Source organism: Perissodus microlepis, chromosome 3, assembly GCF_051167445.1.
Source record: "Perissodus microlepis isolate ML-2025 ecotype Zambia chromosome 3, ASM5116744v1, whole genome shotgun sequence".
NCBI lineage: Eukaryota > Metazoa > Chordata > Actinopteri > Cichliformes > Cichlidae > Perissodus > Perissodus microlepis.
Genome location: NC_140463.1, coordinates 33,891,485 through 33,915,883, shown reverse-complemented (window position 1 = coordinate 33,915,883; position 24,399 = coordinate 33,891,485). Strand labels below are relative to the sequence as shown.

At 42.1% G+C, this 24,399-nt stretch overlaps 2 protein-coding genes across 2 annotated transcripts; one reads left to right on the top strand and one right to left on the bottom strand.

Moving 5' to 3' along the window:
• The first annotated feature begins 533 nt into the window (after positions 1–533).
• On the top strand, positions 534–2,750 carry LOC146391271 (uncharacterized). The gene is made up of 2 exons (XM_084924148.1): positions 534–937; positions 1,982–2,750. The coding sequence occupies exons 1-2, from the start codon at positions 593–595 to the stop codon at positions 2,633–2,635; spliced, it is 999 nt and encodes a 332-aa protein (XP_084780274.1). The 5' UTR covers positions 534–592; the 3' UTR covers positions 2,636–2,750.
• A 27-nt stretch (positions 2,751–2,777) lies between these two features.
• On the bottom strand, positions 2,778–23,145 carry arhgef15b (Rho guanine nucleotide exchange factor 15b). Its single transcript, XM_084924128.1, has 16 exons — positions 22,784–23,145; positions 16,146–16,660; positions 13,095–14,057; positions 12,947–12,998; positions 12,515–12,570; positions 11,208–11,476; positions 9,738–9,898; positions 9,415–9,567; positions 9,138–9,267; positions 7,733–7,807; positions 7,302–7,394; positions 7,064–7,218; positions 5,963–6,130; positions 4,265–4,350; positions 4,073–4,177; positions 2,778–3,758 (listed from the first exon to the last, which is right to left on the bottom strand). Exons 2-16 carry the CDS (start codon positions 16,555–16,557, stop codon positions 3,589–3,591), a joined length of 3,048 nt encoding a protein of 1,015 aa, XP_084780254.1. The 5' UTR covers positions 16,558–16,660; positions 22,784–23,145; the 3' UTR covers positions 2,778–3,588.
• Between the last annotated feature and the right edge of the window lie 1,254 nt (positions 23,146–24,399).

Sequence of the window (24,399 nt, the reverse complement as noted above, 5' to 3'; positions counted from 1 at the left end):
TTTTTTTTTCCAGATAATTAAACATTTCAGTTACATAAAACATGTGAATTTTGATTTATGCACCGTATAGCCTGTATAATAAAGAAGTATGTAGCCCAATAAGTATAAAATCCAGGAAGCTACACAACATGGGGTGGTTCATGTGTGAACCTAATAAAGCGACTCGTGCGTTTATATTGCAAAAAACCGACATTTTTTGGAACTCTGTAAACTATCTAAGAGGACGTCGGTCTGATTAATTGCTGTAAGTCATGCACTGCATGGTTTCTTATACCATTTGATTAAACATGTGAATTTAAACACTTTATTAGAGACATTGACTTTTTTCTCCGGATCCTTTAATTTTAATTTTTACAAATATTAATAAGAGCATGACCGGAAATACATATATGCAGTCACACTGCGTTTCATACGTCAGTCAGCAGGTGTCGCTACCCCGACTTTTAACGCCGCATAAACAAGTTAAGTTTGAGTAGTTAGTAGTTAGATGCTACCCTTACCTCTCGAGCAACACAGCTGAACCACCATGAACAGCGAGGAGCATTTATCGGTGAGTGTTCTGTGACGTCACTCTTTAGCTCACTTGGACTGCATGCGCAGGTCCTGCGGGTCAGCGGTGGTGATTTCATCGTCTGTCCTCCATCAGACACCCAGGAAGACGGTCCTGCCCCCTCTGTCCAACAGGACCCTGTACCACCCCTCCTTCCTGCCGCTGTACAGGGCCGCAGGCCTCCCACGCCACAGTCAAGAAAACGCTCAAACAGATGAGTCGCTTTTACCTAAACCGGCTCGAGGGGAGCTTCATCCAGCTGTTCAACCTCTGAGAGGACTCCCTGATTTCTCCCCAGCTCACCCCACCACGCCTGCAGAGTTCTTCTACACTGACCCCACCGTGTGCTGTGGCAGGAGGATCCCTAATAGACTCAGTGGGTTAAAGGTGAGTGAGAGACCATTTCATAACTGCACCAACAAAACACACTGTTGTGGAGAAGCTCCATTTTTCATACTCATTCATTTTCTAAGGATTAGTTCCTGCATGCCCAAATAAAGACTTGTATGGCTTTCCAGGGGCCAGAGTCCCACACAACAATACCACAGCTTAAGTATAACTAAATGCTCTGTCAGAGTCTGTCATCAAGACTTCACTCTCAGATAACTTTAAAAAATATTGTTGGTCTTTTGTAAACTACATTTTGCCTCCACTTCTGTTTACCCATCGTCCTCTACTCAATGCATCCACAAACTGAAGTACCATCCTGTGGAAATTAACTTATCATATAAATCAGATTTCATAATCGCTGTGTGGTTACAGAAAAGAGTCCAGTGTGTCAGCGTTTTAATAGCAGAGTGTTAATTTAGGCCACATAGAAAAATGCACACATCAAACGCTTCACGATAATTGTGTTTTCTTTTAGTTGCTCTTTGAGTCGTTCAGTCAGTTTTTGTGCTGGTGTATTGTGATGCGACTGCATGACAGGCTTCCACCATGTTTTACAAATGGCTGTAGACACTTATTGTCGTACCTCTCTCCTCGCATTATTAACAATTTGAACTGAAAGTTTCACATTGGATTCATCCCTCCATCAGTGCAGTTCTTCTGTTTTATCCCTGTTTCTCTTCATTATGAATGGCTTCTTGACAGCCAGCCTTCCACTTAGGCCATTTCTGATGATGCTTCAGTGAACAGTAGATATGTGTTAGGTCTTTGTTGGATGTTTTTCGCCTGATTCTTAAAGACACGAGGTTCAGATATTGTTCATCTGCTGTAGATAGTTTTTTCAGGCCTGACTCTTGCTATTTAATGCTCCACTTGCTAATTTTCCTTAATGTCTTTTAAGGACACCCTAGTGCCAAAATACTATTTGATGCCTGTCCGAGTTATCGCTACTTGATTCAGTGAAAGGTGCAAAAGAAATGGGAACAAATGTGTTGTTTTTGGAGCGACACACAGCTGTTCTTTCTTTCATCTCATTTCTCTCAGGTATTTGATTGCTTGCAGCTCAACACGCCACGACCCATCATGTCCGCCTGCCTGGCCCCACCAAACCGCCCAGACCCATTCAGATCAGGACCACACCCCACTAGAGATCTGGGTAGCCCCACTTGGAGAACACAAACCATTCACCCTCAGGTGCAGCCAAGGCAGGTTGTCCTCCAGCTTACACAGGAAGAGGACCAGGCCGTTACTAACCTGCTGAAACTGCACTACCAAATGGACGATGACTCAAACCTCAGTCATCCTTGTGCTAAGGATGGTGAGGAGGGGTACAAACCTGCTCGTGGTGCACTGATAGAGGGAACGGTTTGGTCAGATGCAGAGCTTGAAGTCGCTGACACTCTCTCGAGTCAATTAAAAATAAATTATGTTGACTTGTTGAAGGCCCAAAACCAAAATGAAACAGCAAACACTCCTCCTGGTCCTCTGCTATGCCCAAGCCCTCAAACACACCAGGAAGCTGAAGCTCCACTTGCATTAGGAAGTAGCGCCGTTCCCCTGAAGACATCCCCAGTGATCAAGAGCACAGTGAGTGTCTTTGAAGGGTTTATGGAAGCAAAGGAACAGAGGCGCTCAGATTTGGAGGGCGATGCCGTGGACGTGCTCCTGAGCCTTATGGATGTTGATATCACACAGTGACTGTGCTCAATATTTCTGTTCTCGGCTCTTGTGTTTGAGCATTGTATTTGCACTTTACCCAGTTTTGGATTTTGCACAGGTTCCTCTGACAGACGAGAACTTTATAATGTTCAGTAAACGTTACTGAGAAACAAAGAGCCAGTTAAAAAGACAAAAGGTTTTATTAAAATATGTCCTGAAGGAGAATCACCCTGTTGTAATTTACAACATACTATACAGACCAGACCCCATTTCCTGATGCCCTGCAGGGGGAGCTACAGCACCACTCCACAGTGGGTACTAACAAGCTAGTCAAAAGAACAACTACTAAAAACATAAAAAACATAAAGTTCAAGCACAGTTTGCACATGCTGAAAGCATACACCCCGTACTTCACAATTGTGTACTTCTGTTTTCAATTAAAAGGCACTTCCTGATTTTATGTCTGTTTTCTGGTGAAATTTTAAAACGTTAACATCTTTCAGCTGAGATGCATTTGGGGGTTTTTGTGTTTTTTTTTTTTTTTTAAGACTCCTTCTGTTCTCTAATCCGGCCAACCAAGTGTCACATAGCACTAAAAAACAGGGCATTATTTGTGTATTGACAACTAAACAATGTTTCCAGCCAACACCCAGCGTACGAGCGTTTGAGCAATGCCATGAATGGCTGGCATGTGAGTTTGGCACAGCAGTCTGTGAAGAGGTGTTGGCGTGGGGCTGCACGGAAAGCAGGAAGAGGTGGATCCTTGCAGTTAGGGAGATATGTAAGCTAATCCTCTGCTGTCACATACTTTCTGTTTCTTCTGCTGAAGTAGCACATGCTGCAGCAGCTCGAGTGTGTGTCCGCCGTCTCGTCGTGGTCGCCCTTCTGCTTTTACCTTTCGTTTCCTGTTTGCTAGAAACTGGCAGCTCACGTGGCACAGTCCCTGAGTAACTGTCTTTCTCAAAAGTGTCCACGTCATTTACTGTAAACATCTACTGAAGGGTGCGGGTCTTGCTGTTTGCAACCAAAGTCGCTGCTTGCATGACTCTGTAGCGCTCCCGGAGGTTCCTCCTCCTCACGTGTTCGTTTGTGATCTCGATGACATTCGCTACGGGGAACCAGCCCTTCTGACCGTCCGACAGGCGGGTTCCTTCGTACAAGCCTATTCGGGGGGAGGGAGAAAAAAAAAGAGTGGGGAGAGGACAAACAAGGGAAGGGGGAGATATTGGTGGTTTCTGCATCGTTCATGCAAGAAAGTCAAAGCAAATAAACTGCTAAAGCGAGGGTTGGAGGATGGAGGCAGTTATGAGGGTGGAGGCATATAAACAAGCAGAGTCCAGGGAGGTGATACAAAGTCATGTTAGTACATGTAACTTTTTCTGTGTAACAAATGTTAATAATAATAATAATTAGTTTCGGTTTCAGCTGCAGCGGCTTGTTTTCTAAAAATAAATATTTCCCACACGATGCTCTTACCCTCGTTGGTTTTGCGGATGACGTTGATGATCTCAGTGGGCTCCAGGTTGAGCTCGTCCGCTTGCTGGGCGATGTACTGCTCCACGCACTGCACCTGAGGACAGTCTGCCATCCACAGACACATATAATTGTAAACTTTCATAACTCGCATAACACTCGGTGTGTGTGAATTTTGTATGCGCTTGTCCTCACCCCAGTCCTCGTAAATCACTTCCTTATCATCTCTCTCTTGGTTGGCCGTGTTGGGGAAAGCTGCCATCCACCTGTCCATGTCTGACCTGTTGATAGAGACGGCCACAGCTTAGTCTCATACCAGTGACATGTAATTCCTGATGTAGCAGTAGGAAGAGTTTTCACCTCCTTCGAGGTGTGCGGAGAAGAGGAGGTCAACAGAAAACCATAGCAACCCGTTTCTGCTCACCGCCTTTACGAGGCTCAACATGTCCCACAGTCTTCTGAGTCTAAAAATCCTCACATTTCATTTTGACACATCTCTGAAAAATGTTCCCAGCATTATATTTAGGTTCGTTTAAGTTTAGCAAATCACTTTTATAATGGTTTGGTCAAGAGATCTTGAGTTTAACCTTGATACGTCGCCAAAACTACCAGTTAAACAAACAGGCGTGTGTTTGGACTGTGGGAGGAAGCTGGAAATACCAGAGAGAACTCAGACAGACACACGCAGGACGCCAGGGACCTTTTTACTGTGCTGTACAGCGCTAACCACTGTACTGGCAAAATGTCCAGGGTGCTCTCCAACTCTCACCCTATGACGGCTCAGACAGGCTTCAGCCTAACTGCAACCCTGAGTTGGATAAGCAGAAGTGGATACACGAATGGATCGACATCAGATGTTTTTGGCCTAAGTACTAAATTTGAAGGATTTATTCCCTGGAGTCACACATTATACTATTAGCATAGTGACCGATATTTGCATTTTACTGTGATGGTGTTAGAGGAAAACTATGTCACCAAACTCACCAACAACACATCCTCAAAATGTTTAACAGAGAAAATGTTTTGCATAGAGCATTATGGATTCTCTGGCCTCAATCACATCCTGGACATGTTTTTGATTGCTCTGGATCACATAACACTGGGGATATTTTATAACCTGCAAAAACATCCTAACAGTGTTTCCGTCAGATCCTGTTGTCATCAAGTCAGAGTCAAAGTCAAAAAGACCATATTTATCCTCAAGGGGCAATTAAGACACATGATACCTTGCCAACCATGCATATAATAAACAAACATCACAATGAAAATTGTTTGAAATGACAAACATCCTTTTTTTTTTTTTTTTTTTTTTTAAATGTTTAACTTCCCTGTAAGCCGGTTGTAGCAAGTCTGTCAAAATCCAGGACATCAGCTTGTATGCTCTCCAAACTGGCTCCCAGGCATGAATCAGGGGGACAGGACTTTGCATATGTGTTTGTTGTATTTGGTTCATAATTTCACTTCATTTTTAATGTAGTGTGAATGTTTTTCTTTGTGCTCGTTAAGCTTTTACTTTGAAAGTCAGAACAGCTGTTCATCCAGAGCAACATTTTCAAGGAGTGGCCAGGCAGGAGTGTAATCTAGTTACACTTTTAGGCCAGAACTGTTTCTTGGTGGATCTAATTTCTCATTTCCATCTCACATAACCTTTGAGTAACTCTGATTGGCAAGCAGTTCATCTACAATTTTTCCTTTTAGGAAATTAAATGTTTCTTTTACATGAGTCAAATTACCTGATTCATGCTGTATGTAAACAGCATGAACTACTTGAATTGGACTTTGACTTCATGTCTAGTTTTTCCCTTATTTTCATTCAACATACTGCAGATGTTAGAGTCAAGTACATGCTGTTCTCTCTCACACACACACACACACACACACACGACCACTCACTGAGAGGAAGCTTTGATGAGCCGCTCAAACAGGCGTCCCTGGTGGTTTTCCAGCAGCGTGAGATTGAAGCAGTGTTCGAAGGGGCTCCCACTGGTCCCGCTTTCCTCTATTGGCTGCACTTGCACCAGAGAGCGATGGGCATGGTCGAGCACCACAAAACGCTCCGCGCTGTTTGAGACAATGTAGACAAAAGCTAATTACAAGAAAAATATGAGAAAGAAAACGGGTCTAGCAGGAAGCAGGTATATCGCATGCTGTGTATACTCTTAACGTCTAGCACCTTTGGCACCACCTTCCCTTAAATTTTAGGGAGTTGGAGTTATTTAAACGAGTGATGACACGCGTTTAACTCTTTCCCCATAAAGATGACATTCGGCGACCTCCCCTGTAACGAGCTCACTATATATCAATAAACATGTAATAGTTTGGCAAGTATTAGAATAGTTTCTGGGCTTTTCCAAGGGTAGCTGCATAGGCAGAGACCACCCTCACTAATGTCTAATCCACACTGAGTCCTTTTGTTCTATAAGCAGTCCTGAAACATGACAGAAACACTCGGTTCAGAAAAGAGCTTCAAGGGTTACTCCTGGCAGGATTTCAAGGGGTAAAGAACTAAAGAGTCCATCTTTTTTTTGTGGTCAATGACTCTTTTTCCTTTACCGTGATAACTTGACATAAGACATTAGGTCCATTGCTACATATAGAACATCAATATAAAATATTCAACCAGTGAGAAGAGTGCACAGACCACTCCTCCCCCGTGACTCATTATTATTACTGTTAGTGTTTAATGATTAACCAAAATGTATAATTCTGAATTGGTGCATAAATCTGAGGCTAGTAAATATCTCCAGTTTACAGATAGGCTTTGATATCCACTGACATCAAGCAAATGTATGTAGCTGTTGTCACAGAAGCAGAAAGAAGCATTTATTAAGCTGTAAAGGGACTGTGAATGCATGATGTGTACAACATCTGAAAAATTCAGTGTACGCTTTAAATTCTAATCAGAATCTAACAGAACGAATCAATAATGCATCAATAATGGGTCAACAAATTAAGAGCATTTTATGTTGTGTCAGTTTTGTTTTTGAACCTAACCCCTTTTTGGCAGCGATGACGAGCAGGTCGTTGAACAGGAAGAAGTAGACGGGAGTGAACTTTGCCCTCATGTTGAAGAGAGTCGCTCCTTTGGACATTTCCTGGAGCTCTCCCTTTTTCTCCAGATATCGAGTCTGGGAGATCATGGGGATGGCCTGAAGAGGACAGGTGGCATTTACGACTCTTCAAAATAAAAGAGATCACATAACCCGAATACAAACGTAAACACTGCCGTTACCTTGAGCTTGTCAAACTCCAGTGTCTTAGAGATATGAATCAGCTCCTCCATCTGTTTCATCTTTCCCACCTCTGTGTTACACACATCAATGATCTGAAACAAAATGATGAAATCAGTTAGTAGATCCCTTTTATTTTCACACTTAAAAAAAACAAACAACAACAAAAAAAACCTCCTCTCAACCATCCTTGTATAAAACCGGGTGTGTCTCACTGGGAGTATCAAGTTTATTCCTCTGGCTCTTTTAATAAACCTAATCTCACCCTGCCACTGCCCTCAATGGCACCTGTGACTCACTGAGTTGATTCAGCAGGAAATCCTTCATTCAGACAATAGCTGACATCTAATTTCCAGAAGCATACGGCACACTTTAGACTCAAATATGTCGCATTTGCAGGCAGAAGGGCGGTTGAGGAGTGAGGCGTGTTTACCTTGGACACAGAGGCCAAAGCCTTTGAGGCTGTCTGCTCCTCTTTCGTCCCCTCTTTTGTTCTCTTCAGGATGTTCTGAAACAACAAACAACAACTTTCTATTTCTGCAAACAGACAAACAACATTACCAGGAGACATTTTCCCACCAAAACGCAAGCAAGGTTGTGAAACTGGGGCGAGGTGAGTCTGTGTGTTTGCTTATAGGTTAAAGGATCAGCGAAGGCTAGAGTGTGTGAGATTACGCTGGAATGAGGGCATTCCACACATCCGAACACCGTGATGAACTCATGCTATTGCCTTTCACTGACCATCAGGAGAGAAGGGCCAGCTATGCACAATGTACTGTGGCGTTTTGTTTGGCACTTAAGTAAAGCTTACAAAGGCTGTCACTCATCTGTGAGTTGCTGAGCTTTTTCCTCTCAGGAGAGAAGCAGAAGCAAATAACCAATTTGTCACTCTGTGGCCTAAACATGCACTCACCAGCCACCTAGTTAGTAAGGGCTTCACTAGTACCAGGTTTGACTCCAGTTTGCCTTCAGACCTGGCTTAATTACTTGTGACATAGATTCAACAAGGTGCTGGAAACATTCCTCAGAGATTTTGGTCCATGTTGACATGACAGTGTCACATAGTTGCTGCAGATTTGTCTGCTGCACATCCATGATGTTAATCTCTAGGTTCACCATGTCCTAACGGTGCTCTACTGGTTGACATCTGGTGACTGTGAATCCTGAAATATTTATACAACTGTGTTTATGTTGTTTTGAATGTTGCAGCACAAATTGAGATTTATCAAGCCTGGGATCATTTCTCTCATCTTCTGTTGTTTAATATTGAGCCCAGACAAATTGTAGCCTTAGTTTCCTGTTATCAGGTGACAGGAGCGGCACCTGGTGCAGTCTTCTGCTGCTGGAGCCCATCTGCTGGTGTGTTCAGACATGCTCTTCTGCATACCTTGGTTGTATTGAGATGTTATCTCAGTTATTATTTTGTGGGAAAAATCCCAGAAAATCAGCAGTTTCTGACCAGGCTTGTCTGGCACCAAGAACCATGCCACGTTCAAAGTCGCTCTAATCATCTTTCTTCCCTACTTTGGTGTTCTGTTTGAACTGAGTTGTCTCCCTGTGATTGGCTGATTAGATATTTGAAGTTAAGCCCAGAAAGATGATTCTGATCATGTGGACATTTCTATTGTAATGGGAGAAACCTTTCATCACTCATCAAAGTGAATTGATCATTAATATGTATGTGTCATGAGCACTGATCAATGGCCCTGAATACTGTTGACAGAGAGTTGGGGATTGGCTGCAATTATGTTAACTAACAGTGGAACAGGTGTACCTAATAAAGTGACCAGTGACATATGCTAAGGCATAGAGAGTGAAAACTGGGTGATGCTGCACACCTCAATGAGCATTTTGATGCGTGTTATTCGCTGGAACGGCAGTAGCAAGAAAGACATGAAGGGCAGCCGCTGGCACTGAGGCGACTCTTGGAGACGAGTGATTACTGCACTGAACTGCAGGTTGCTCTTCCTGTAAATACACCACAAAAGTAAAGATAAGGTAAGTTGACACAGTTGGTACCCTGCCAGCCTGCACTACTTACAATCCTTTCTCATAGTTGCTACGGAAATTCTCAGAGAGTTTGAACCTGATTCAAGTGAAACTCTGGTTACTTACATGAGCTCAGTGAACATCTTTTCCTGGTAGATCTGGTTGCGTACGTAGTCAATGTAGGCGGGGAAGTTGTGCTGGGCATGGTAGTTGATTATATCACAAATGTCAGAGAACACCACGTCCTGAAATATGCGGTCCTCCAAGTCTTTCAAGAATCTGTTGAGTCAGATAACAAATTTTCAGAACTTGCAGAAAACTGTGCACAAGCCTGTTGAACCATAAAGAACAAGCTTTACATTCCTGTCCCAGTTTCATCTTCAACAAGTGACCTTGTTGAAGATGAAACTTGTTTTTTCTTTATCTCCCTTCACCCTTTTTTTCCTCACCTCTCGCTGACCTCACGGATCTTCAGGATGTTGGAGAAGAGGGTCTTCCTGTCTCTGATGATCATCGTCTCTTCCAGCTCCCGGCTCTCCATGAAATGTTCAGTCAGAACATGAAGAGATCGCAAGTAAGAGGCCTCTGATGTCAGGACCTCAAACATACTCTGTCAGGAAGAAGGTGAACAAAGCTGCACATTAAAGGAAATCAAGATGACACAAAAAGCAGGATAACTGCAGTTTTCATGTTTATAGAGGAAATATTTATGATTTATATATGATTTTTTTTAAATAAGAAGAGTTACACAGGTTGTGAAGGGCTCCTGGGAGCTATTTATAAACAACTAAAATCCAAGATCATCATTTCAAACAACTGTATGGATGTGTCAGCAAACGTCTGGACGAACACACAAACTGTCACCCTCAGATCAGAAGAAACTGATAAGCAAGAACCACCCAGGAACCACCAAGGCTCAAGCCTGTGAGGAACTGGAAACTGCTGAACACCAGCATCCTGTCCACAGTGAAGCCAGTTTCAGAGGGTGTCAACCAAGAAATATGTTTCCGCTCCAAAATCAGGCTCAACTGAAATTTACAAATACATGGATAATACACGGAGACCAAGACTGAACTATTTGGCCACGATGACAAGAGGAATGTTTGGAGTAGCAAAGATGAGGAGCTTAAACCTGAGAACACTGCATCAGCTGTTGAGCATGGTAAGCATGGTGGTGGTAGCATCAAGCTCTGCGGCTGCTCTGCTGCCAGTGGTACCAGTATATTGCATAAAGTGGCTCGAATAATGGAAAAAGGACTACCTCCAAATTCTTCAACTTCACCTCAAATCAACAGCTAGATACTTGTAACTTGGACACAGCTGGGTGCTTTAAGAGGATGATCCCAAACACACATCAGACTAGTTTTGGGATGGATAAAGCAAACAAGCATTACGCTTCTGGCATGGCCCTTCTTCATGCCCCGACCTCATGTAGACTATGCTTAAAAGACGGATTTATGACACAAAGCAAGCAATTTAAATGGAGCAATTCTGCCCAGAGAAGTAATGAAATATACAGCCAGAATGATGCCAGATGTTTGATGATGGCCATCAAAAATGTCGAGTCAATGTGCAGCTTGTCATTTCACTAAATATTAGTGAGGGCTGTATTTAAGCCTGTATCAGTACTTCAAGGGTTATTTACCTTTACAAATTCTGTTACTGGCACTACAGCTTTATAACTAACTGTAAAAGCTTTTCTGAACTTCATACCGAGTGAATCAATATTATGTAATAGCAATGAGTTAGACAGTGTGGCTAAATGGATTCTAATTCATGTAAAAGCATTATATTATTAGTTTAAGATGTGTTTTAAAACTTGATCCTGCATCTCAGATTTCTCCTTTCAGCCTTTATTGATTTGTCTTTATGGAGCCTCTCTGCCATGCATTATCATCTCCTCTCCTCCACTCCCTCACCTCCTGGTACTTGCACTGGTCAGAGCTGAGATTCTCCAGCACCCCGCTGTCCCGCACATTTGGGAGTTCCTGCCACAGAGTGCTCTGAGCTGGTGTGGGCACCGGGCTGCCCCTCGGTCCTCCATTACCAGTCCCGAACCCGTTTCCAGGGCGACGACCGAGGTGGTCCATAGCATAGTCCGCACTAGTTTTGCTGATGTTACGGCAAACTGTCTGGCGCCGGATCTCCTTTGTAATGACAGAAGCCCGGTACGTCTGGTAGAGAGGTTCTGAAACAGGGAAAAGAGTCAAACATTTCCCTGATTACTACATATATTCATAAACATCAATCACTCTGCTTCCCAGTGGACCTGCATAATCAGTTATCAGTAAACCAAGAACTACTCGTTTAACTTTTTGGTTATGTTTTAGGCTTTCCTTTTCTTTTAACTTGAATTTTATTGCTACTTTAAAGCTATTTTCCAATTTTCATGCCTTAGCTTTAACATTGTCACCGTTGCTCTTTGGCGAAGAGTTTCCCAGCAGCATCACTTCCTGCTGACCAGTGCAAAGTTTTTCATGCTTCAGGATTTCAGCTGCTCAACAGTTCATCAGGACTGTTTTTTAGTGGGTGAAAGGTTTTGCAGGCACATCCTGTTAGCACCTGTACTCATGTTTTACCAGCCTTTGAGTTTCAGTATGTGGAGAATGTGACAAGGTGACAAGAAAGAGTTTTCCTTAATCTGACGTAATGCAGGTGGCATTTGTTTGTTGCTCCAAAACCTGCATGTGCTGTTGAGCATTAGTGGCGTCGTCACAAATGTGACCCAGGCAGTGAATTCCGACTGTACACAAAGACAGCCAGGCAATGACACGATCAGAACAACTGGACTTTCCAATCTTTCCAATGTTTTTTTTAATCTTAGCTTCACTGTCTGCAAATATCCTACGAAACTACGTCCAAAAAATTTTTGTTTATTTAACAGTTTCTGATGCAAAAATGAAAACTAAACAGCACAGTGTTGGCCCAAATCATCATCCAGCAATCCTCTCAGGTATGATGGCAAAATCCCTGCTCAGCGCAGCCACACATGCCTGTAGGTGTGACCTGACCAATCAGCAAGTGAAATTTGCCCTATTATTGATGCTGGCAATTTTTCCATCTTTAGCCTGTGGCGATAAGGACGCGTGGACTGTGAGCGGATTCTTGTAAATGTAAAGGCATGTTTATTAGAAGTTGAATCATTTATGGACTTGTTTTGGAAACAGGGTTACAGTTGATAGATCTGGGCTTGTTGTGGCTTGTTTGTTTTGAGTGTCAGCCTTACCATCCTGCAGACGAGCGTCGAAAATGAACCCAATCTTCCTCCTGATAGAATTCCTCCTGTCAGGGGACATGACATTGGAGAAAAGGGTTAACAACTTACAAATGCCCCCTTATTAATCTGTCAATACTCTCAATAATATAAAGGCTGGTTTGAAGGGTAATCCAGGTGAAAAGCTTTATTTTTCTTATATAAAGACATTGTGTTAGCTCTTCTCTAAATGCGCTCTACCCTGTTTATCCATTTGTAGCTTGAGCCATCCTAATGTATTTTTTAGCAGGTTTTACTCAAACAGGAGGGAAAAGCGCCTTTGTTTAGGAGCATCTTTGGAAATATACTGCATATATATGTGTAATTTTATCTGAGGAAAATATAAAATATAAAATATTTCCACACATGTCCTTTTAAAATGGAAAGGTAAAGATGCTGACTCACTTTTCTTCGCTTGTGTCCTCCTTCTCTTCCTCTTTCCCTCCATTCTCCTCCCCTAGTAAAAGAAGACATGGCTGCTTTTAGTTAAACAGATATTACCTGTATGCATCATTCACAGCTCATGTCAGGCACACATAATCCTCGTTCAGACCTTTTTTCAGTGTGAGGGACTGCGCTGAGGCAGTGCTGAGCCTCCTGGGATCTGCCTTTGGTGGTGGTGGTGCGAGTCTCTGAGGTTGGAGGGAACTGTGTGGAGGTGGAGTGTGGGCTCGCTGAGGGCTCAGTCCAGTGGTGGCGGAGCCACTGGGGGAGGAGGGTCGCAACAAGTGACCCTCCTCCGGTGTGGGCATGGGAAGAGGAATGCCGCCCCTGGGTATTGTTTGGCTACGACTGTCCTGGTTCAAAGGGATCCTCGGGGGGATAGCAGGCGGAACTTCGTCCGGGGTCACTATGGTTTCTCCCTCTTTCTGAAACTCGGACGTGGGATCTGACAGACTGTTGGTCAGTTTGGACCGATGGCCTAGTTTGCACACTTTGATTAGAGGAATATCCAGCTCCTTACACTCGACTGCGTTGTTTTTAGGAGTGGGGTAAATCAATGGAAGCGTGGCCTCGTAAATATTCTCTTCTTCATTTTGGGCACTTCTGTGCTGAATTTGCGGTGACTGCATACGTTTTGGGGGAATGGGGGGAGACCCGGAGCGAGTGATGGCAAGCGAGGCAAGAATGAAGTGAGGACCCGGGTCCGAACGCCTCCTCTGGTTGTCCGCAATCAAAACACTCAACGACTCGTGGAACTTTGCTTTTTGTTTTTTCAACGCCTCATCCTCCTCAATCGCAAAAGTGTCCTCTGTGTCCTCTGCCTCACTGTCCCCTTCATCCACAAACTCTACTTCCTCATCTTCCCAGTCTTCCTCATCCTCCTCTCCACCCTCCTCCCCAACATCTTCCACGTTCACGGGCACCCATATTAGTTTCATGCCAGGCCGCTGGAGGTGGCAGATGCAGCCGCAGTTCGGGGCGCAGCACGGGCTGACAGCCGTGTCATGACTGTGCTCCGCCTCCACTTTACCTCCTCCAGTAAGCTCAACCTCAACCTCCTTTCCATCAGGCTCTGCGTAAAACATAAGAAACACATGAATTGTTTTGAAATGTTTTCAAAAGGGGAAGAAAGTAAAATCATAGTGAACTTCTCTAATATTTAGTTTCTTCCTTATTTTGCAATTTAAAAACAAAACACACAAAAAAACTGAGCTAATGGGTGTGAATGGCTGCTTTCTGCCCACTTCCTGTGTCCTCAGATAGAAAGGTACACTTTCATTAAGAGCTTTGCTTCCCCTTTCCCCCCATCTTCTCTTCCCATAAATGCTTCACATGCACATGCTGCACCGTTGAGTCAGCACGCGTCTTCAAATATTCATGGAAACATTTGGAGGATCGCATGGGGGAAAATTCAATACTGACAAAAGGAAATGGAGGAGGTGGAGGAAAGAGAGTGGTGAACTGGAAAGATGGTTAAAGGGGTCAGCAAATAAGCATCTAAAAAAGCTGGGAAATAAAGGACAGTTTTGGAAACTTTCCAGTTAAACCATTAAGGACACTGATGCACTTTGCCATGCTGGTGACATCAGCGATGGTGGTGTTGGACCACCTTTATTTCCTGAGAGTTAAACGAGTGGAATCTCCCCAAAACTATCAGATGCACCTACACAGATACTGATTCAGCTCAATACACTGCACAACAGGCGTCCACAAAAGAAAAGATTCACTTACTGCACATTTGATTTGTAACTGGATATTTAATGGCCACTAGCACATAATCGAGGCACCGGTTGCAAGTTATATTAAATTTCACCAATCACCATTTTTTAAATCATTTTCACTCTAGCAAATCACTAGCAAGACAATAAATATATAAACAATTTAAAATGAGCTTATTATCCCTAAACATTTCTTTAACATCTACTCTTCTTCAACTTAAACTCATTTTAATTTTTTTTATTACTGTTGAAGTATCTCACAGTAGAAGATCCTCACTATGTGCCTGTGACAGTTCTATTTTAACTCTGTTGTTTATTTATTGTATACTGTGATATTTTTAGATTTTGCCCTGGTGCTGCAACAGAATCATTTCGCTTTAGATCCATTTTATTTAATCTTTTAAAATGAATGAAATCCCTGTTTTGGGGTTCTTTTGTTTGTTTGTTTTTTACTAATGCTGACAATAAAAGATAAAACTTGTGGTTGTTGGGGTGTGCCGGAATAAATTCTGACCCTCCCCTGCCCTAACAGGAATATTTATTTTTAAACTTGACTGCATGCTTTAGCTATATTCACTCAAAGACTCAGTGAGGTCATGTTTAAATGTTTTCTGTTTGAACAAGGAAGCAAAACAAGGGAAGTGATATTGTATGTTGGAATGGAAAATTCAAATCTCACATCAGTACCAATGCAACTTAATTTCTTTGGGTTTCTTCTCAGTTGAGTTTCACCATGATACACCAAAGAAAAGTGTCACTGCAGCTTAAACAAAGAGATAGAGATGTAAGAGATCCCTCTAGGATTCCTCTGTCTTTTCCAACGGAAAGTAAACACAGCACACCTAACTTTTTGCTTTCACATTCCTTGCTCTCAAGAGCACGCACACACACACACACACAGGATCAGCTGACTGACTTCTTTTATGGGACAGACCATTCAAACACAACCACACCTCAGAGCTCACTGCTTACGCTGCACATTTGACTTTACACACACACACACACACACACACAATTTTTGCATCAGACAAAATGTCTAATAATTCATGTGTGATCTTATGCTACACTAAGTCTGTGAAACTAGCCTAATTATGCTAACTGTGCGTGTGAAGGGACATAAAGACAGGAAATCATAACATCACAAGATAAAACAATTACTGCTGTCATCTGATCTTTGACCAGCTGTTGCAAGATATTTTTTTAATTGGAGGTAAATGTTTAAATACGTTTAGTTTTTAGTAAATCAGGTGACACTTGCTTTTGATATGAAACTGCATTAAGAATGCATTTCTGCTTCTTTTTAAACACTAACCTTCCTTCACTCTGACCATCTTTATATCTGTGACAAAACCTGCAGTTTAACTCCAATCAACGCAAATTAAAATAATAAATTAAACTCAAGATAGAGGTATTTCTCCCATATACTTCTCCCAAAGCTTTACCTGATCGGCCTCCTTCCACGCTGCTTCTGTCCCCCTCCTCTCCTCCCCCAAGCTCCTTCTGTTTCTTCGCCAAGCGGCTCCTCTTCTTTGGTAGCGGCGGCGCTGCCTGCTCTGCCTCCTTCTGAAGCTGCAGTCTAACCCGGGGTTTGGGCTTTATCGTAGGAGGCCTCTTGGACTGTCTAACTGGCTTGACTTCTGCAGTACCATTGGTGGCCAGTTCCAACCTTTCGGTGGACTCCTGCTTGCTGAACTGGTTCACAATCCTCTTGACCTTCCCTCCAGAGCGTCTGACATTGCTGTCCCTCTCTCCAAGAGGAGGGGAACTGCATTGTGGTTTTGGAGGAATCTCCGGCCTTGGCTTGGCCTCGGGTTTGAAGGGTGAAGTGGATGTCGGCGGTTCCTGGACGGACATGGTGGCAGGAAGGACGTCGTCTCTTCTGATGTGCTTCACTCCCCGCCCTGACCTATCAAAGGCCAGGCTTTGGTAAATGTTAATGTGAGCGTGTCATCATCTCCTGAGGAGTAAAAAGAAGTAAATGTTTACAGAGAGGAAATCGATGTTACATAACTCGGTATGTGAATACCAGCACTGAGTAGGACTTTGAGTTCTTATGTAGAAACCCCCCCCCTCTGCAAGGCCACAGAGGAGAATGAACTTTACACTGTAATAAGCTCATTAGTTTCTAGCAACTGTATGGTGACGGTAGAGAGTGTTTTAGCTGCTCCTAAAGAAACATCCTGCACTGCACAGTGTTTATTCGCTGTTTTAATGGCTTCAGAACAGGGATACTGGGCATACCTGATGTCAGTAGCAGCTACGCACGTCCTTTTGTTATAAATAGAAGAACTTCTGTGCAGAGGAGCAGTGTAGATGCAGAAATACAAATAGCATTTCTTCTTTTGTGTGCTGTATCTGTGTAACGAGCCCCCATGATCATGTGATCAAGTTACACCAGTTCAGTTTGATTAATAGTTAATATTAATGCATCAACAACCACTCGACCGTCTCCCGTGTTGACTTGTCAGCTTAAAAGCCTCACACACATCTGTGTTCAGAGAATGAGCACATCCTCGACAGTTGTGTTTTCCTCCCTTCACAAATATCACCATCACTCGTGTATTACTCAACTTAAAAAAAAAAAAGTTAATTAGGGATGTTAACTGGAGTACTTTACAGTTGTGAAAACGTTGGTCTCTCACACATACACCCTGACGTCACGCCTGCAGTAAATCTGCAGAGACCTAATCTTTTAAATAGAGGGAACTCTGGGAAGTTTCCATATTCAAAGCACTCTGGTCATTCAAATGAAGCGAATAAACCAGAGCTTTTTTAAAAAGTGTCTATAAAAAGAAACGTGATGACAGCAATGTGGTAGTCCCTTTCCATTCTGGGTGACCAAATGTCCACGCTGCAGATTCCTCTCACCATATGTTTTTTTTTTTTAAATGTGCCTGTTTGTGTGCGCGACAACTGATGCAATAGCAAATCAAAGCAGGCTTAGTCATGCACTGAGTCATGAAGAAAAGAGAACAGAGATCCTGAAAAACATGTTATTTTATCGCTTTGGTGAATAAATTGAGCGTGTAGCTGCAAGCATTCCGATTTTCTAGACAGTTTTAACTCTGTGATTACACTTTTGATTAGCTGGTTAATCTCTCGAGCATTTAAAATGCTGACAAATCCATGTCTATGTGGTGCTGTAAGCAGGAGCGTCTCTTAAATGACTCATAGATGAGCAAATATGGATTACTTGTTAAGTTTTAACAAGATTTATGGAAGCCAAAAGAGTAACTGATCATGAGTCACCTTAAGCACAGCTGATCGCGATTCACTTTTCGCATTAGCAGATTATTAAAGGGCCAGTCCACCAAGTTTACAAGTGGAAAGAGAAACAACCTTTAGCTGGGGTTACCGAGGAGCAGCTTAGGCTTGAAGACTGTACTGCACAGTGAGGGTCTTATCAAAGAGATTCAATTACTATAATTACTATACTAATTATTGGAGTGCTCCTTGTTGTGATGATCTGCAGCCCTGTGCCAGTTTACACGTTGATTGTTTTCAGTGAAAACCACAGTTATGATGAGTTTTTACACTTGCTGGTCACTTCGTTACGTACACCTTTTCAATTAATGCAAATATTTAACCAATCAATCATGTGGCAGCAATTCGTTCAACCCAATTATGCATGTCGACAGAGTTAAGATGACCTGATGAAATTCAAACTGAGCATCAGAATGAGGAAGAAAGGTGATCTAAGTGGCTATGAATGTAGCATGGTTATTGGTGCCAGACTGGCTGGTCTGAATATTTAAGAAACTGCTGATCTACTCTTTCCACACAGACATCTCTAGGGTTTACAGAGAACGTCAGAAAAAAACAGAAAATATTCAGCGGCAGTGCTCTGAGTGAAAATGTCTCATTGATGTCAGAGGAGAATGCCCAGGCTGCTTCGACCTGATAGGCAACAACAAGCACTCATTACACACCAAGGTATGCAGAAGAGCAACTTTGAATGCTCAACACATAAAACCTTGAAGCAGCAGCAGAAAACCACATTGGGTCCTATCAGCTAAGAACAGAAAGCTGAGGCAATGGTTCACACAGGCTCACCAAATTTGGAAAGTAGAAGATTAGAAGTTTGCTGTCTGGTCTCATGACTCTTGATTTCTGGTTTGACATTTGGCTCTCAAAGTCAGAATTTGGTGTAAACTACATGAAAGAATGGATCCATCCTGTCTCATCAACAGTTAAGGCTGCTGGTGGTTTAATGGTGTGAAGCTATTTTCTTATCACACTTTGCCTCTTAGTACCAACTGAACATCGCTTAAACACCACAGCCTCCCTGAGGATTGTTGCTGACCATGTCCTTTATAACCACAGTGTGCCGCTGATAGCTGTTTCCAGCAGGATAACACACCTCGGCCTCTCTGAAATCTCAAAAGTCTGAGCAATGTTTCCCCACATTAAAATATTTGTATATTGTATGTGTATATATGTATATTAAGGATTGTACATACATGTAAAACTATTTTACTGTAAAAACTGTTGTTGGAACCATACTGAATTTAACCAGATAAACATGAAGAGAGAGAGAATATGTATAGTTTGCAAACAGCCATTATAATTCATCAGACAATGAGAATAGGACAAATCAACAATTGATAATGACTAATTAATATTGTGCTGAACACAGTCTGATTCAGTAACTACATCAGTGTCAACTGTTTACTATCATAGCCAAGTGGCTAGCAAACGTACACAGAAGTTTTCACTATCCCTACTAATTAATGTTATCTTGTTGTATCTCTGTTGTGGTCAGTGCCATCCTCTATGCTGTTGCATGCTGGGGCAGCAGGTTGAGGGTCACAGATGCCAACAGATGAAATTAACTGATCCACAAGGCCAGTAATGTTGTGGGGATGGAGCTGGACTCTGTTTGGGTGGTGTCTGAGAGGTAGATGTTGTCCAAGATAAGGACAATCATGGATCATACCTCCCACCCACTCCATGACGTACTGGCTAGTCACAGGAGCACGTTCAGTGAGAGAATGAGATTACCAAAAAGCACCACTGACTGACACAGGAAATCATTCCTGCCCGTTGCCATCTCCCTGTACAACTCCTCCATCTAACACACTGTGAACACTGCTGTAGTGGCAATTCCTTTGTTTGACAAACCAAACATCCCACAATTAAACGTCCACAAGCCACTGCTGCACTGAGATAATATTTTGTATGCAGGCAAAAGAAGTCCACTGTCCAAACTTGCTTTTATGGTTCATTCATCCAGTTTGGCAAACAATAACAAGATCCATTTTTTGTTACTTCCTGCTGCTTCTCCTGCTCTGGTAAAAAAAAACATAGGCCCACCCCAGTGCATGCTGTTCCTATACCAGTGTCTTTATTTATAGAAACAAAATGGTCCTACAGCTCTTACTGACTAATTTAACAAGGTAAACACCAAACAAACAAAACATTGAAACAAATATTAACCTACAAATAAACTTGTAAATAAACCCCAAAATATAAGTGAACTAACAACAAACTTTAACAAATTTCAAAATAATAAAAATAAAGAACAAATAGCTCCAACAACTGCAATAGTTACACCCTTTTTACACACGCTCTTCTCTACTCTGTAATATTCATGTCAATTTTCTTGATATTTATTTATAACCACCTCTGTTAAGTCTTGATATTTATAATTGAGTGATCTGTATATATTAGTGCTATTTCTTAAATGTGTAAAATTTGTAACATAATGTATTGTTTGAAGTTTAGTCTGTTACTGTTACTATTTTTACAATTTCTTCTTGGAGCAACTGTAACCCACATTATTTCCTTAGGGATTAATAAAGTATTCTGATTCTGATTGTTTCAGGATGACCTGCTATTATCCAATGACACATCTGCTTACCTGTATCTGCTCGTTTCTCCTCCTCTTCTCTTCTCTTTTTTCTAAACTGAGCACCTGATGGCTTTGAACTTTTCTTGTCCATCTTCCATTGGTTTTAATTTTGCACTCCAGTATGAACACCCATCCCCCAACCCGAGGATTACCAAAACATAACCTAATAGACCTACACCTTACACACCCTCCCCTTTCGACCCGTTGTGTGTGAGACTTTAAATCATCAAACTGTAAATTATACATTTTAAATTGTTATTGATCCCTTTACCCCTACGCCTAAAGTGTATATTTATTTTCTTACTCTTCTTATATTTATTGTTTGTTTACTTGCACTGCTGTAACTGGAGCCTCGTCGTCTCGTCTCTCTATATACTGGACTGTATGTAGCGGAGATGACAAAGTTTACTTTGGGAAGAGCGCCCTCCCCGCAAATGGGCAGCAGAAAACCGATCGGTGCCTATGCCATCTCCAAAATGCGCTGGCTGATGTTGGGGCAGCATGAGTACGAGCAACTTCTTTTGGAGATGCCCGTGGTACCGCCCCCACCACGCAACCGCCCATGTCGCCCCTATCAAAAACCGCTATTGACGACAGTTTTAGTGTAGTTTTAATAAAAGATTGAAGGCTTGGTATAAGAAATACATAAGCTGTTCTGCCTCAGGGAAACCATATTTTAAAGATATTTGTCATCTTTATTATACTTACACATGCAAACAGACAAGTCACTGTGACCATAATAGCTCCTTGACTCAGAATCTGACTAAAGTCAACCGCACACAAACACCAGTAGACAGTTGTTACTGAAAGAGTGCACCAGCTAGTCAGACAGGTTTGGAGGGCATGTACACGATGCACAGCTTTAAACAAGGAGACAGAAAAGCAAGAGTCTCACATTTCAACAAAGTAAATCAAACAGCGCTACACCACAATCACCCCCCTAACCCCATCCTTGTCTTATGTTTCTGTGTCACGTTATGTGTTTTTTTGTTTTTTTGAGTTTTTAAGTACTTTACAGTTCTTAGAAATATGTTGAGGTATAATTCAGAATTAGAAGCATTAACCCATCAGGAGCTGTAGCAGTGTGTGTGTAGAAGCAGGTCTTTCCACATCTCACTCCAGTTATCATCACCGTCGACAGGAATAACTTATAAACCTTTAACAGGAGGGTGTGTTTGCTCACAAAGAACTTGTGTAGACGTTAAAATAAAACACTCTAATGCACTTGCAGATAAAACAACACACTTTAAGGTCACGTTCCAGACATTGCTTTCTTTCAAGCAGTGGCCAACAGATTTCATCTCTTTTGTGTACATTTCTGTTGACCTGTTTAGCTCAATAGCTGCATGCTCCAGTCTGCTGGACCATACAGATGCTCAGGCTGGGTCAGTAGGCCACTCATTCATTTCACTCAGTGTATTTATCCTGTAAATCCAATACATATCAGATATGGTGTCATCCCCTAAATCAATCCAGCTTGAGAACAATACTTAAGTGCCTTTAGAGAGGACGTCCATTAGCACAGTGTTCTGTGTGTGTGTGTGTGTGTGTGTGTGTGTGTGTGTGTGTGTGTGTGTGTGTGTCCACATTATGCCATCTGGTCTGAAGCCTAATGGATTGAGTGTGTATATAAATTGGGTAAGGGGGCTTTAAGAGAGTCTCTCTACCTCAGCAGCATCAATACTTGTGATGTGGATGGAAGCTCCACGTTGGCCAGGAAGAGGAGACAGGAAAAGGTGTGCCAGAAAGGAAAACATACACACACAAACAGCGCGGTGGGCTCTCATGGAGATCGAAAGAAACAGAGTTGGTTGATAAGAGGAGAGAGCATACTACCATGAGGTTATGAATAGGCTATATAAAAATGCCCACATTAAGACCCGCCAGATGTGGATGATCCTACAAAGAAGCATGATTTTACTGTGAAAAACAATCTTCTTATGTAGTGAATACAAAACAATCACTGTTTATAGACTAGAGCACTTAATGGACTTATGAGTCCATAACAGTCTCTGAAATATAATCTGAAAAAATAGCATAAAACCACAGAAAACTCTGCGCTAATACAGTCTTTAAAATAACCACTGTTTAGTTTAACACTGTCACTGTATCCCAACATATTCCACAGAAGGAACAGGTGCTCGCGGAATCCAGCAAAGTGCACCTGTTAAAATGCCAAATATAGACAAAATCTCCATATAAAATATAATTACACAGACAGAAACTCACCAGTGTTGTTGAAGACGGGTCTGAATGTTTCTCCTCAGTCATTCGGCTTTAGTGCTCGAAGTCCAACATACTCTGCTTATGTTTTGTAAGAAAATCGAAAGCTTCGGGATTAAAAACCTGTCCACAGCTCACCTACATCAATGAACTTTAAACTGTGCTCGCGCACGAGAAGAAATAAATCGGTAGTTAGACAGGCTGTTAGCAACAAATATCCAATAAAAACAAAACCAGTTCAGTTCATTGTTGACAGGCTTGCTGCCTGAGCACCCATCACCCCTCTCTTGTTTGTCTCGCCTTTGTTACCAGCAGAATATGAGAGGTAAAGAAGGAGTGCAGCTGCCCCCGAGAGCTACTGCTACCAAGCTAACAGCAGATAACTGCAGCTTCCGGTACTGTTTTTCAAAATAAAACTACGGCTTAAAAACATAAGGTGGGGGATAACAACAAAATCAGCAACTGTGCGAATTAATATAGTGTGTATATGATGTATATATTGGGTATATACAGTCTTGGTTCAAAAAATAAATATTTTAGTTTGAAATTGTAACATTGCCAGCACAACTGTTGAAGCGGTTTAGCCTTTACTAATGGAAATATGACTGAAAATATAATTAGATACTACGTCACACAACATGCCCTTAACCTTAGCTAAAACTCTGTGTTTCGTGTTTGGACTTGGATTGGGATTAGTTGTTATCGGACTCTTACTGTGAAAATATTTAGTGGACGTTTATTGAAACTTTGCGCATATTTGGTCTTCCAAAACAAATAAGGCAAATGTTTTACTTCTGATTTATTTACGGGTGATAGTGTTGGTGTAAAACCAGCACAGGTGTCAAGAAAGCAGGTGCACCTGAACTTTTTTTTTTGTCTCCTACCCCCACCTAGTGTCTGTTTTTTGAACTGCAATGAACCGTCCATTATTGGGTCCGAGCGATCAGTCCAGCCGCACCACACAACACGTAAAGTGGGCTTTACATGTCATGTTGAGGTTAGGATAATGTGAGGTGAGTGGTTTGTTTTGGGGTGGGAATGGAGGACATAATTGGTGGCATAATGTCCCTTATTAAGAATTTGAATTCGCCATTAATATTTATTGCACTATTAGCCTATCACATAATTTTGAGACAGTCTCTTCGCAAATAAAATACTTTTCGGAACACTGGAGTTGACTTGTAGTCTGATTTGTTGCTGTTTGTGTTTTGTTTGTTTTTTCTCTAATCCACGGAGGCTCAACATTATATAGTCTTGCGTAGTCTTTTAACTTAACAAGACCGAGTCCTGATCTCGTTAGTGATCATGATTGGCTGCAATCGATAGTTTTCCGTCGTCATGAACTGAGAGGGGGCAAACAAAGAAAGAAGCCCCTACTCCAAAATCAACACTATTAAACACAAATGAAATTTACAGTTGCGCACACTGACAACCAAATGCCTTCTGGTGAAAAGTTTTGTGGTCAGGCGAGTAAAAGATTAAGCTACTTGGTCACGATGACAAGAGGTATGTTTGAAGGAGTGAATGTGAGGCTTTCAAACACAACAGCACTGTACCAGCTGTCGAGCACGGTGGTGGTGGTGAAATAGTTCTCTGGAGCTGTTTTGCTGCCAGTGCTACTG